The following is a 13,402-nucleotide window of genomic DNA, read 5'->3' as shown; positions in this document are numbered from 1 at the left end:
TTGTTTTCCACCCGATGTTGATTTGCACTCTTTGTTTACTGAAATCACCATAGCAACGTATACACTTGTGCTTGCTTGCTTTTGCCGTCAATCTCTTTCTTGCTTCTCTTTCTTGCATTCTTGTCCTGCTATGCCGACTGGTATGAAGGTTTTTGCATGCAGCGTTAGATAAAAGCACACAACACCCATTGATGTAGCTTACCTACGCTCAGTTGTTCAAATGAGGTTTGTGATTACATAGAATGCTACCTGACTCTGAGACACTATTTTGAAAGGTACATTTCAAAAATGACCTTGAAGTAGTAGACTATAGAATACACGGTAAAGAGTGTCCGGGTTTAAAGTGTTTTTTCTTGAAGTGCCTTTTGAAACAGACACAAACACACACACACACACACAATTCTTTGGGAACTGTTTTACATTTACATTTACATTTAAGTCATTTAGCAGACACTCTTATCCAGAGCGACTTACAAATTTCTTCCAGCCTGAAATCCACCACAACACCGCTGTTCTCCTTGTGGAGAAGCTGGGTGACACATGGGAGGAAGATGTTAAAGAGTACCGGTGCCAGCACACACCCCTGCCTCACACCGATGCTTACTACAAAGGGCACTGACTCCTGCACTCCTATGGCCACCCGAGCTATCATCCCATCATGGAACTGGCAAAGGATGTTGACAAATTTGTCTGGACAGCCAAATTTGAGTAGAATGCCCCATAGTAGTCGCCTTCTTACAGTGTTGAAGGCCTTGGAGAGAGAGGTTGACGAAGGCCACAAAAAGGTACTGATGTTGTTCACAGCACTTCTCCTGGAGTTGCCGTGCCGTGAATATCATGTCGACTATCCTGTTCTTTCGGAAGCCGCATTGTGACTCTGGCAGCAGTTCCTCTGTGATGTCGTTCACCAGCCTGTGTATCATCACCTTGGCCAGGACCTTGCCGGCAACAGCCAGAAGGGATATCCCCCGGCTGTTGCCGCAGATGGACTTGTCACCCTTGTTCTTATAGATGGTGACAATGTTTGCATCCCGCCACTGTTGGGGGACGTTCTCCAGGTCCCAAACCTCAGGAATGTACTGGTGGAGTGTTCTGGTACAGAAGTAACCTCCCTTCTTAAGTAGCTCTGCCGTGATGCCGTCAGCGCCAGGAGTCTTGTTGTTCTTGAGGGAATGGATAGCTGATAACACCACTTGGAAGGTTGGCTGAGGTCTTGAATGGGTGGACGGACAAGCAGTTCTTCCAGGATGGAGTGGTCTGTAGAAGAATGCTGATTGAGTAGTGCTTCAAAGTGGTCAACCCACCTCATAGGATCTGGTTTTGGTCCTTCAAGAGAGTCAGACAATCAGCTGTTTTCATGGGGGTTATGGAGCGACTTCTTGGGCCATGGATAGCTTTAGTTGTAGAAATTGTGCATGTCGTTTTTGTCAGCATAAATGTGGATTTCCTGTGCCTTATTAGTCAACCATTCGTTCTGCAGAGCATGCAAGGTTGTTTGCACTTTCTTGCGCGATGCACGCCATTCCTTGTGAAGGGTAGCAGATGTGGGGCTGTTGAGAGTAGAGGTCGACCGATTAATCAGCATTAATTAGGGCCGATTTCAAGTTTCCATAACAATCGGTAATCGCCGAAAGGCGCATTCGCGAAAAAAGCACAATTGTTGCACAAATGTTCCAAACCATAAACATATTTTGCTAAAATGAATTGCTTTTAATTCAAATGCAGGTTTAAAAATATATAGTTCTGTGTATTGATTTTAAGGATGGTAAAATATGTTTATGGTTAGGTACATTCATGCAACGATTGTGATTTTTTTGCGAATGCGCCTTTGTTAAATCATCACCCGTGATTATGTGAAGATTGATTGTTTTTTATAAGATAAGTTTAATGCTAGCAAGCAACTTACCTTGGCTCCTTGCTGCACTCGCGTAATAGGTGGTCAGCCTTCCACGCAGTTTCCTCGTGGAATGCAATGTAATCGGCCATAATCGGTGTCCAAAAATGGTGATTACCAATTGTTATGAAAACTTGAAATCGGCCCTAATTAATCGGCCATGCCGATCGGTCGACCTCTAGACTAAACACCTCCCTCTGCAACTGGATCCTGGACTTTCTGACGTGCCGCCCCCAGGTGGTAAGGGTAGGTAACAACACATCCTCCACACTGATCCTCAACACAGGGGCCCCTCAGGGGTGCGTGCTCAGTCCCCTCCCGTACTCCCCGTTCACGCATGACTGCACGGCTAGGCACGACTCCAACACCATCATTAAATTTGACGATGACACAACAGTGGTAGGCCTGATCACCGACAACGACGAGACAGCCTATAGGAAGGAGGTCAGAGACCTGGCCGTGTGATGCCAGGACAACAACCTCTTCCTCTACGTGATTGAGACAAAGGAGATGATTGTGGACTACAAGAAAAAGAGGACCGAGCACACCCCCATTCTCAACGACGGGGCTGCAGTGGAGCAGGTTGAGAGCTTCAAGTTCCTTGGTGACAGCATCACCAACACACATGGTCCTAGCACACCAAGACAGTCGTGAAGCGGGCACGACAAAACCTATTCCCCCTCAGGAGACTGAAAAGATTTGGCATGGGTCCTCAGATCCTCAAAAGGTTCTGCAGCTGCACCATCGAGAGCATCCTGACTGGTTGCATCACTGCCTGGTATGGCAACTGCTCGGCCTTTGACCGCAAGGCACTACAGAGGGTAGTGCGAACGGCCCAGTACATAACTGGGGCCAAGCTTCCTGCCATCCAGGACCTCTATACCAGGGGGTGTCAGAGGAAGGCCCTAAAAATTGTCAAAGACTTCAGCCACCCTAGTCATAGACTGTTCTCTCTGCTACTGCACGGCAAGCGGTACCAGAGCGCTAAGTCTAGGTCCAAGAGGCTTCTCAACTGCTTCTGCCCCCAAGTCATAAGACTCCTGAACATCTAGTCAAATGGCTACCCAGACTATTTGCATTGCCACCCCCCCTCCACCTCTTTCCACCACTGCTACTCTCTGTTGTCATCTATGCATAGTCAATTTAACAACTCTACCTACATGTTGATACTACCTCAACTAACCAGTGCCCCCGCACAATGACTCTGTACCGGTACCCCCTGTATATAGACTCGCTATTGTTATTTTACTGCTGCTCTTTAATTACATGTTACTTTTATCTCTTGTTATTATCCATATTTTTTTGAAACTGCATTGTCGGTTAAGGGCTCGTAAGTAAGCATTTCACTGTAAGGTCTGCACCTGTTGCATTCGTCGCATGTGACTAATAAGATTTGATTTGATTTGACTGAGAAGAGTAGCATAACACATCTTGGCTAGGGGGATACGGAGAGGCATGGGTCTTTCACTTATGCCAACGGGTGTTTCGGTGAGGCTGGGTAGAAGGCTGTTCTTGATTGTAATGTCCCACACCGTGCTGATGTTGTCCGCCCGGAGGGTAACCTTTCCAGAAGGTGTAGCCTTCTCCCTCCTCTTTCAGGGAACCTTCATCCAGGAACCTGGTCTCACTCAGGGCAGCTTTGTCAATGTTGTCACACTTTAGTTCTGCAGCAATCAAAGCTGTTCTTCCGATGGGGTCTATCGCTATTATCGTCAGTGTCCAAAAGAGTTCTGATGTTCCATGTCGCCAGTTTCAGGGGAATTATTTTCTTCTGCATTTTTTGACCGCTGAGTGGAACTGAAATAGGTGCGGTAGCCTATCCAGGATGGAGTGAGTGTGCAATTTTTAGCCCACCTTTTCTAGGCCTCTCCCCAGCTGGGGTGAGCAGTATGGCTCCTAAATAGGGCTGCTCAGTCACACAGGGGTCTGCCGAGAGCAGTTGCCACTCAAGTCCCAGCTGCTGGCGACCATAATAGCCCTATGCCGTTGGAGTGCAGGTGTCTGATTAAGCGCTCCCGGTGCATTCACTCCTGCCCCCGCATTCACTCCTGCCCCCGTCACCAGACACCCCAAGGCCGCCAGACTTTAGTCCGGTTTCCGGTTGATGGCTTCACCGAGGTCAGAAGTGGTTACCTGCGCAAAGGAAGTTCTTTAAGGTGCCGCCGAGGGTGCACAATCCCCAACAGCACTACTTCACTGTGGGAAGGTGAAATTCCAGTGGCAAGGAGGGAAACCCAGGATGACCAGTATCTTCCACAACTGCAGGAGGCTGCCGAAACCCCAGTCCGCCGCCAGCACGCTGCTTTTCTCTCAGGGTGTGCTCCCCTAGTGTTTGTCATACCAGACTAACGCACAAGGCAGTGGATCAGTGGTTGGTGGCTGCCAGGACGTGTCCACACAGAGGTGGGCCTGCACGGACGCATCTCTGGGGCCCACTGCTGCTCCAAGATCCCCTGCCGGATAGCCTGGAGTTTCAAGTCAACCAGTTAATGTGTGCCGCCGCGAGGAGGCCGGACAGGAGTCTTGGTCATGGAGAGGCTTTGTACCGGAAAGGGGAGACTTGTGCATGAAGCTGCTCCCCATTTCACCACAAGGGCTAGCCGGCTAGTATGCAAGCACGTGGTAAGGGGGTATGCAATTAACCTCTACCTAGACACTACTGTAGTAGGCGCGTCACATGCACCCTGCGGTTGTCCCCCACATACACACACACACTCTCACTCCAACTCTCTCTCTCTCTCTCTCTCTCTCTCTCTCTCTCTCTCTCTCTCTCTCTCTCTCTCTCTCTCTCTCTCTCTCTCTCTCTCTCTCTCTCTCTCTCTCTCTCTCTCTCTCACACACACACACTGTCTCACACAGACACTGAATCAGCTCACACATGCTTCACATTTCTATTGTATTCCAGATGTCTATGGTTTACTACATCACCCTGAAGAAGGCACAGTGATGCCAAAACATTGGTGGTTTATCCAATAAATGACTGGGAGCTTGTATATACAGTCTGCAACTCTTTATTTATTTTCATAGCATACAACTTACTACATCACTCTGACATTGCAATCAGAACATGTTCCTATCATATCATCACTACTAGGAAGAAAACACATTTATCCACGTAGAATGATTTCTCTCCTATCTCCTGCCTTTGTTTTGTGCTCAGTGAGCATGTTCCTCATCAGACACGCAGAGTGACCTGTCTGTCTGTCTGTCTGTCTGCCTGTCTGTCTGCCTGTCTGTGTCTGTCTGCCTGTCTGTCTGTCTGCCTGCCTGTCTGCCTGTGTGTGTCTGTCTGTCTGTCTGCCTGCCTGCGTCTGTCTGTCTGTCTGGCTGCCTGCGTCTGTCTGTCTGCCTGCGTCTGTCTGTCTGTCTGTCTGTGCCTGGGAGTGATTGGTTATGCTATTCACACGCACTCACTCTCCCACCAGTACCCAAAATATCAGCCCACCATTCAAAACTCACCCTACTCATCAGGGATTTGAACATCCCGCTTCATTCCTCAATGTCAGCTACTACTATAATCTCTCCCTTCGTTACTGGGAGCTTAGGTTGTAGTATAAAGGCATCAAGGGTCAGTGCCACAATGATTTATCTTGTTCACCTTAAACCCCACGGTTCTGATTGAGGCTCCTGCAGTGTTAAAATAGTAGGTTAATTGCCTATGGAGCTCCCGTTTAAATGCTTGAAATATAATAGCTTTGTGCCCAAAGACACTTTGTCGGTTGTAGTCTATTAAGAATCCATTAGTTGAGCACTGTGGTAAATGTCAAAGCCATTCTTTCCAAATAATCGGATCAGGGAGAGGGTATGGACCCTACAGACAGGGGCTGATGGTCTCAGGATTTGGGGTTCTTGCTGTCAATCTTTCGCACATGCACGAACGCACAGACACACACACACACACACACACACACACACACACACACACACACACACACACACACACGCTGCACACATCCCATCTCCCCGTCTATCCTTCTATCTTATCTTTCTATCCATCTATTTCTCTTTCACACACACAATCAGAGCCACCCCAAAAAATAAGGCCTCCTGAGTTATTTGACGTGACCAGTTATCAGACAAGCACAAGGCCATTCTGACGAGAGGGAGATAGAGAAGAATGACTCCCATCAGATAACAGACGCTCCCCGAAGCCGCCTGCAGCGTGTTCCCACTAGTCCCAACTTAGATGAAGGATGTCAGAAATTGAGAGAAAGGCAGAGAGCCAAAGAGGGAGAAGGAGAGGACTTTAGAGTGTCGCCGCTGGGCTGGCTCACAGTGGCGTGCCTTGGCCAGACGGGCTGAGGTGTGTGTGCATGCATGTGTGTTTGTGTGTGTGTGTGTGTGCGTCTGTCTGTGTGTGTCGAGGAGCAGATTAGATTCTGGGGGAGTGGACAGCAGCCAGGAAAATAGCACCCTTCTAGTAGCTGCAGACTGTCATCACTATCATCATCTTGAAGAACGATCTGGCCTTAATGGACATGCACTTTTCTAGTCTCCACCCGGCACAGCCAGAAGTGGGCTGGCCACCCATCAGAGCCTGGTTCCTCTCTACCTAGCACAGCCATTAGAGGACTGGCCACCCCTCAGAGCCTGGTTCCTCTCTACCTAGCACAGCTATTAGAGGACTGGCCACCCCTCAGAGCCTGGTTCCTCTCTACCTAGCACAGCCATTAGAGGACTGGCCACCCCTCAGAGCCTAGTTCCTCTCTAGGTTTCTAATCTCCACCCGGCACAGCCAGAAGAGGACTAGCTACCCCTCAGAGCCCTGGTTCTTCTCCTAGGTTCCTGCCTTTCTAGGGAGTTTTTCCTAGCCATCGTGCTTCTACATCTGCATTGCCTGCTGTTTGGGGTTTTAGGCTGGGTTTCTGTATAGCACTTTGTGACATCAGCTGATGTAAAAAAGGGCTTTATAAATGCATTTGATTGATGGATTGACTTACCACCATTCTCTCTCCCTGGAAAACCACTGCGGTGGCTTTGATCAAGGCTACAGGATACAGGAGACTTCAGGGACACTGTATGTGAACTGTAATGACTTCTTCAGTAAGACAGGCAACAACACCAAACTTTCACATTCAATAGGCTCTTCCTCAGTTAGTTTTGGGGATTTTGCTTTGGGGTGTGCTATAACATGGTGTCTGTCGTTCCCTCTGACACTTCTAATACTCCTCTACCTCCCTTCGGGCAGGGCTCTAGTGAGAGACAGAGACCACAGTGATGGGGGGGGGGGGGGACGACTTTAATTAGTGTAACACCTTCACTGCTTGGTTGTTTATTGATGCGACACCTTGCAGGGATGCACTGCTGTAGGACTGGCGCACTGCAGGGAGGGAGCAGTGCGAGGATAAGGAAACATCCATATATCATGTGATTATGTGTTCACTGGAAGAGCTCCAGATATGCCGCTGGTAGCATGTGCTTCTGCAATTGGGTCTCTCTCTCTCTCTCTCCCCCCCTTCCCCCCCCCCCCCCCCCCTTCTCTCTCTCTTTCTCTCTCTCTCTCTCTCCCCCCTTCTCTCTTTCTCTGTCTCCCTCCCACTCTGTGATTGACAGGCCGTGTCTCGGGGTCTAGCGTGTGGACAGTGACCGGGAGAGTGCAACGGGCGGGTGATGAGCTGTCATGGTGAAGGTGATGGTGGGTTCCTGGGTGGGGGGGTGGGGGTGGGGGGGGGGCGGGTACTGCTGATATGAGGGGGTGAAGAGATGAGGGGGATGGGGGTGGGGGTGCCAGCCAGGTAGAGCAGCTATCCTTTTATATGGAGCTTGGTTTCACACAGCCTAGCACAGTACGTCTGGAATAAATACAGAGAGAGAGAGAGAGAGAGAGAGAGAGAGAGAGAGAAAGCGTATTTGTGAGTGTGCTCTGTGTGTGCCCATTGTTGGATCAGATGGGTTCATGTGTGTACTTGTGTGTCTGTGTGTGTGTGTGTGTGTGTGTGTGTGTGTGTGTGTGTGTGTGTACGAGTGTGTGCGTGCAGAGAGAGCTAGAGAGAGACTGCTCGTGCATCTCTCATTCAAAGTGGGACTCTGCCGTTGCCATGCATAATGAGCAGCTTTAGTCTAGCAGTGAAATCTACAGACATTCAACAGTTTCATGTCTCTTCTGTTTTTCTTGCATATATAATAAAGAACAAAAGTGTTTATATTACCCTTAGTACCTGATTGGCTACTTGAATCCTCTCACAATAGGATTCTCTTACATTTAATTGGACCTTAGAAACCCTGTTGCATGGCGTGATCGTTTGTGTCTTTCCCCACTCTTCCTCTCTCCCTCTCTTGGCCACCTCTTGTTTCCATCTACATCATCAGCAGCACCAACACAGCATCTGCATCCCCAGCACTTCTTACATCCACACAGACTCTGCAGATATGTGTATCTTCATTAGAGTAATGTTAGGTCTCTTGTCAGCATTTTAAATGAGTCCTCTGTTCACATTTTCTCTCCGATTCCCTCTGGCAGGATAGAGTAGAGTACTCAATAGAACACGGACTGAACCTAGCAGTGATATCTATCATCTATCGATCTATCATCTACAAGTAACTGCCAAAATAATGGAAACACTTTAGTAAATGAAGGATACAAGGTGTATTTAAATTAGGTGATTCCACATTGGTTCCTCAGTTAATTAAGCAATTAACATCCCATCATGCTTAGCGTCACTGAATGGTTTATTGTGTTCACTGAATGGTTTAATGAGCATGAAAACGATGTAAACCATATGCCATGGCCGTCTCAGTCACCACATCTCAACCCAATTGAACACTTATGGGAGATTCTGGAGCGGCGCCCGAGACAGTGTTTCTCACCACCATCAACAAAATACCAAATGATGGAATTTCTCGTGGAAGAATGGTGTCGCATTCCTCCAATAGAGTTCCAGACACTTGTAGAATCTATACCAAGGTGCATTGAAGCTGTTCTGGCGCGTGGTGGACCAACGCCCTATTAACACGATTTATGTTGGTGTTTCCTTTATTTTGGTAGTTACTTGTATCTATCTATCTATCTCTTGACCAACCAACCTCCCTCCCTTCCTCCCTCCCTCCCAACCTGCTGCAGTCAACCTGCAGTCTGAACAATAATCTGGTCCGGTCAGGGAGAGGATTGCTGGGTAATGGTAAAATAAGATTATACTTGATTGTTTGCTTGCGCTGAAATGTGCCTTTCCGATACAATACTTCCTTAGCAACCAATAGCAGACAGTTAAAACAAGTTAAAATAGATAACTGGGTGCACGGAAAATCAATACTGGAGTATAAATGAGCTGTGTCACATCTTCTTTGCCCTATGCGCCAGCCGGGGCAGTGGGGAAAAGTGAGTGAGTGTCATATCTTTACGTAACACACCCATGAGTCAGAGAGGCAAGGAAGGGCTGGTTCTGAGGAGAGGAGAAATGTTGAAGGGGGATAAATTCAACAACAACTCAAAGACCACAAAGCATAAGTCACTGCAGCTTTGGATCAAACTTCTCACAGAGACCTTTGCTTCACTGGAACAATGTTCTAACAGACAAGCAGCACAACATTCCCCAATGACCCCTCCCCCTGTGCTGCTTGCATCCGATTAACAAGTGATCTGCAACAAGAAGGAAGAGAAAATGTGTGTGTATGTGCGGTGTGCATGCATGCTTGCGCGCGTGTGTGTGTGTGTGTGTGTGTGTGTGTGTGTGGGTGGCCTGCGGACGGTGGTGTCTCTTCCGGCATTATTCATTTCGACTTAGGGAAGTTTCCCAGCAGGTTATTTATACTGTATCGTCTCTTACATCTCGTTTCTCTTACATCTCCAGACAGAGAAAAACCCAAGAGATGTTTCTGTGTGTGTGTGTGTGTGTGTGTGTGTGTGTGTGTGTGTGTGTGTGTGTGTGTGTGTGTGTGTGTGTGTGTGTGTGTGTGTGTGTGTGTGTGTGTGTGTGTGTGTGTGTGTGTGTGTGTGTGTGTGTGTGTGTCTGTCTGAGAGAGAGAGAGTGATAGTGTCCTGTTTCTTTGTGTGTTCTGTTTGTTCCTTTGTTTTTCATTTCGGGAGCTGTCCATAAACAACCCTTTGTCTCTCCCAGGGCTGCAATAGCGTTTGGTGCTCAGCACAGCTTTGACCTGGGAGTTGAATAGTTAGACAAACAGACACTAGAGAGAGGGATTCTTCTTGAGGTGGGGGTTGGATGCCCCTGATATATGGCAGAGAGAGAGGGGGGAAACAGTTAGAAAAAGGGAGAGGGAGGGAATGGGAGAGACGGAGAGAGAGAGAGAGAGAGAGAGAGCGAGAGAGAGAGAGAGAGAGAGAGAGAGAGAGAGAGAGAGAAATGAAAAGACAGCGAGATAGAGAAGGCGTTTCCTCTGAGGCAGCCCTTCTCGTAGCCTGGCAGACGCAGGACCCACGTTACTACACAGGGCGTAGAGAGGCTGGTGTTAGCTAAACGATCCCTCAGCTTTCTGGAGGTATTATCGTGAAGTTGCAGGGGATACAGGCATTGAATATGGCAGTTAAGCGACGAGTTCACACATATTTTGTACAGTTGCCAGGTCACCTAAGGTATTGTATGAAAAGGACTTAATACACATGTAAATGACAGCAAACAGTCATTATGAATTGGAGCCTTGTGGATTACTATGCATGAAGCCAACTGGCAGTACTGTAGGTTATTGTTGGCGTTACTTCAGATAGTAAGCTGCGGCCGTCTCAACTAAAATAGAGTTTAACGAGGGTTTCTCTCTGGCTGAGTCCCACATGGCTACCTATTCTATCTATAGTGAACTGCTTTTGACCACGGCCCCATATGCGCTAGAAAGGGAGTAGAGTGCTATTTGGGAAGAACAGCACAGCGGCTTGATTAGATACGCTCTAATTGAGACGTGGTCTAGCACGGCGCGGGCGGGAAGTCTACGACCGACCATCGAAATAGAATCTAGATTCTGTTACTACGACGCTAAAGCGTCTTTCCTCTGACTTAACATGCTCTGGACAAACGCCTGACGCGCTGCACCGCACCTTACGGTTACTACGTAGGGAGCGCTGCGCTGACAGGTGTGTCAAACCAAAACGCCTCTCCACTTCAATTCCCAATCGTCATAGGCTCAGATGAGCAGCTGTAATCAAATGATTTGACACGGGGAGAAACACACACTCGACACAGACAGGCGCCCGCGTGCACGCACACAACACTTCTATGCTCATTAACACGTACACAGGGACACTGGGTTGCTATCTCTCTTTCTGACTCACACGCTCTCTTGGACAAACTGTCTTCATCTCCTATTCCCTGAGAAACAGAGGCGTAAGCCTCCGCTAGCAGCAGACAGACGGACAGAGAGAGAGAGAGTGTGTACGTGTGTGTGTGTGTGCCGGTGTCGGTGTGTGTGTGTGTGCGTATGTGCATTCGTACGCACAGTGCAGGGAGCCGTGTCTGTGGTGGATCAACGGTGTGGAGAGGACAACGCCCTCCTCCTCTCGCTGCTAGCTCCTCTTCCTCCTGTCACCTCTATGGTGTCTCTGTGACTGATACTTCACCACAGCACCATCCATAACACCTAACTCCACATGATGTATGATCATCAATATCTCTGGCCTGAGGAGCAGGTTGGCTTTTATTGTCATAAATCTGGCCCTGGAAGCAGCTCTGCAGTGGTCACAAGTCATAAAATCTGTTTTTAAACCTAACCCTAAACTTAACCACACTGCTAATCTTAATGCCTTACCTTAACTTTAAATTAAAAGTAAAAATAAATAAATAATTGTTTTCATACAGTTTTATATTAATAGCCCATTTTGACTTTGCAGCTGGCCCATCCAGCAGAAAATGTTCAGTTCTGCCTCCAGGGCAAGATTCATAAGAGTAAATGTCAACCAGCGCCTGGGGAGATCATCAGTCAGCTGAGGGACATGTATTTATTTAGGTGATCAATGCAAGTTGGAGAGACAGAGAGACAGGATACAGGAGTGATGGCTTTGACATGTGTTCGTTAATCAGTCATGCAGGAACAGCTGGGTCAATAGAGGTGATAAGGCGTGAATGATAGTCAACGTCATGTACAATACGTGGGGTAAGGATGCTGTGTGTATAATCCTATGTGTGTGTGTGTGTATGTTTACCATTTAAGTCCAACACTCGCACTGACAATGAGCCAGAGGTAGGCTGGTGTGATGACATCATCAATAGGCCCTCGACTAACCTGTACCCCCGCACACAGACTCGGCACCGGTGCCCCCTGTATATAGCCTCGTGATTGTTATTCTTATTGTTTTAGTTTAATTGGTAAATATTTTCTTAACTCTTCTTGAACTGCACTGTTGGTTAAGGGCTTGTAAGTCAGCATTTCACGGTGAGGTCTACACTTGTTGTATTCGGCGCATGTGACAAATAAAGTTTAATTTGATAAATCAGATAAGGAGCCAGGAGATTGGCTGCTGATAGCTGGTGATAAGGCTGCTGGGTAAACTGTCTCGGGTCCTTTTCATCAGCCTTTCTCCCACTGAACCAGGGAAATGTTATTTCCACACATCCAAACCTCAACGTAAAGCCTTCCCCACTGGGCACACACTGGTTGAGTCAACGTTGTTTCCACGTCATCTCAACAAAATGACTTTGAATTGGCGTCCGTGCCCAGTGGGTTACGGCCAGCAACCTTAAATGAAACCCAACTGAATGGGATTTCACAAAGGATTATTTTCCATGTGAGTGCTAATGTCCTTTTGTGCTGTTGGTTTTTCATGAAATGGCGAGTCAACATCGCTTGCTTATGGAACTACATGTTCTATGGAAAACGACTTGGCAATGGAAAATGACTTGTTCATCCTCTCGGGGAACACCTGGTACGTACACATGTTATTGTGCCTGTTCAATCCCTGACGTGTTGATATCTGTGGTGAATGTTCCCCTCTCTCCTCTCTCCCTCCCTGCAGCTCCAGCGTCTGAAGCGCTCCCTCTCCTTTAAGACCCTGATGCGCAGTAAGAGTGTAGAGAACTTCTTCCAGAGGTCCTGCAGTGACGCCCGTCTCCCCCCAGACTTCATCACCGACCCGCCGCCCCCCTCCCCGCCCCCTGGCTCTCCCCTCGCCAGTGAACGCTCACCCTCCCTCTCTCCGTCACTCAGCCCCAACCCCTCCCTCTGCTCCCACTCCCCGTCTCTAAGCCCCTCCCCCTCGCTGTCTTCCAAGGCCCCGCCCCCACCCCACCTGACGCAGGTGACCCACTGCTTCCAGGAGCACGTGTTCCGCAAGCCCACCCACTGCCAGCTCTGCAAGCACCTGATCGTGGGTAAGGTGCCTACTTTACCCCCAGGCCTCTCGACACTACCAGACTGCTTAGGCCTCAGTGTCTATGTAGGATTAGTTGCTTCATTCAGCCATTTATCCTGGTTGCTTGATCTTGTATTTCTAGCTGGTCAGTGTTATTACTTTATTAGGTCCCTGCCGCTATTCATTATTCTAGAATCCACTTGACTATTAAGTGAACAGATTTCAAAGGCAGCACCTGACTAGGTACCTAATGACTGGAATAATTAGTTGAAATTACT

The 13,402-nt window shown here is 48.2% G+C and overlaps 1 protein-coding gene across 3 annotated transcripts in view; it reads left to right on the top strand.

Moving 5' to 3' along the window:
* The window catches only part of LOC129832991 (SH3 and cysteine-rich domain-containing protein 2-like), a 30,854-nt gene that overhangs the window by 2,136 nt on the left and 15,316 nt on the right, over positions 1–13,402 (top strand). For 2 of the 3 annotated variants that reach the window (XM_055897182.1, XM_055897181.1), the window contains exon 3: positions 12,789–13,143. In XM_055897182.1, the coding sequence (XP_055753157.1) occupies positions 12,789–13,143 (355 nt within the window). Of the gene's footprint in view, positions 1–10,183; positions 12,699–12,788; positions 13,144–13,402 lie in introns of those variants that run through there. The other variant, XM_055897183.1, reaches the window with a different exon arrangement.

This window comes from Salvelinus fontinalis, chromosome 34 (genome assembly GCF_029448725.1).
Source record: "Salvelinus fontinalis isolate EN_2023a chromosome 34, ASM2944872v1, whole genome shotgun sequence".
Taxonomy (NCBI): domain Eukaryota; kingdom Metazoa; phylum Chordata; class Actinopteri; order Salmoniformes; family Salmonidae; genus Salvelinus; species Salvelinus fontinalis.
The sequence above is the reverse complement of the archived record's forward strand: the minus strand, read 5'-3'. Positions and strand labels throughout refer to the sequence as shown.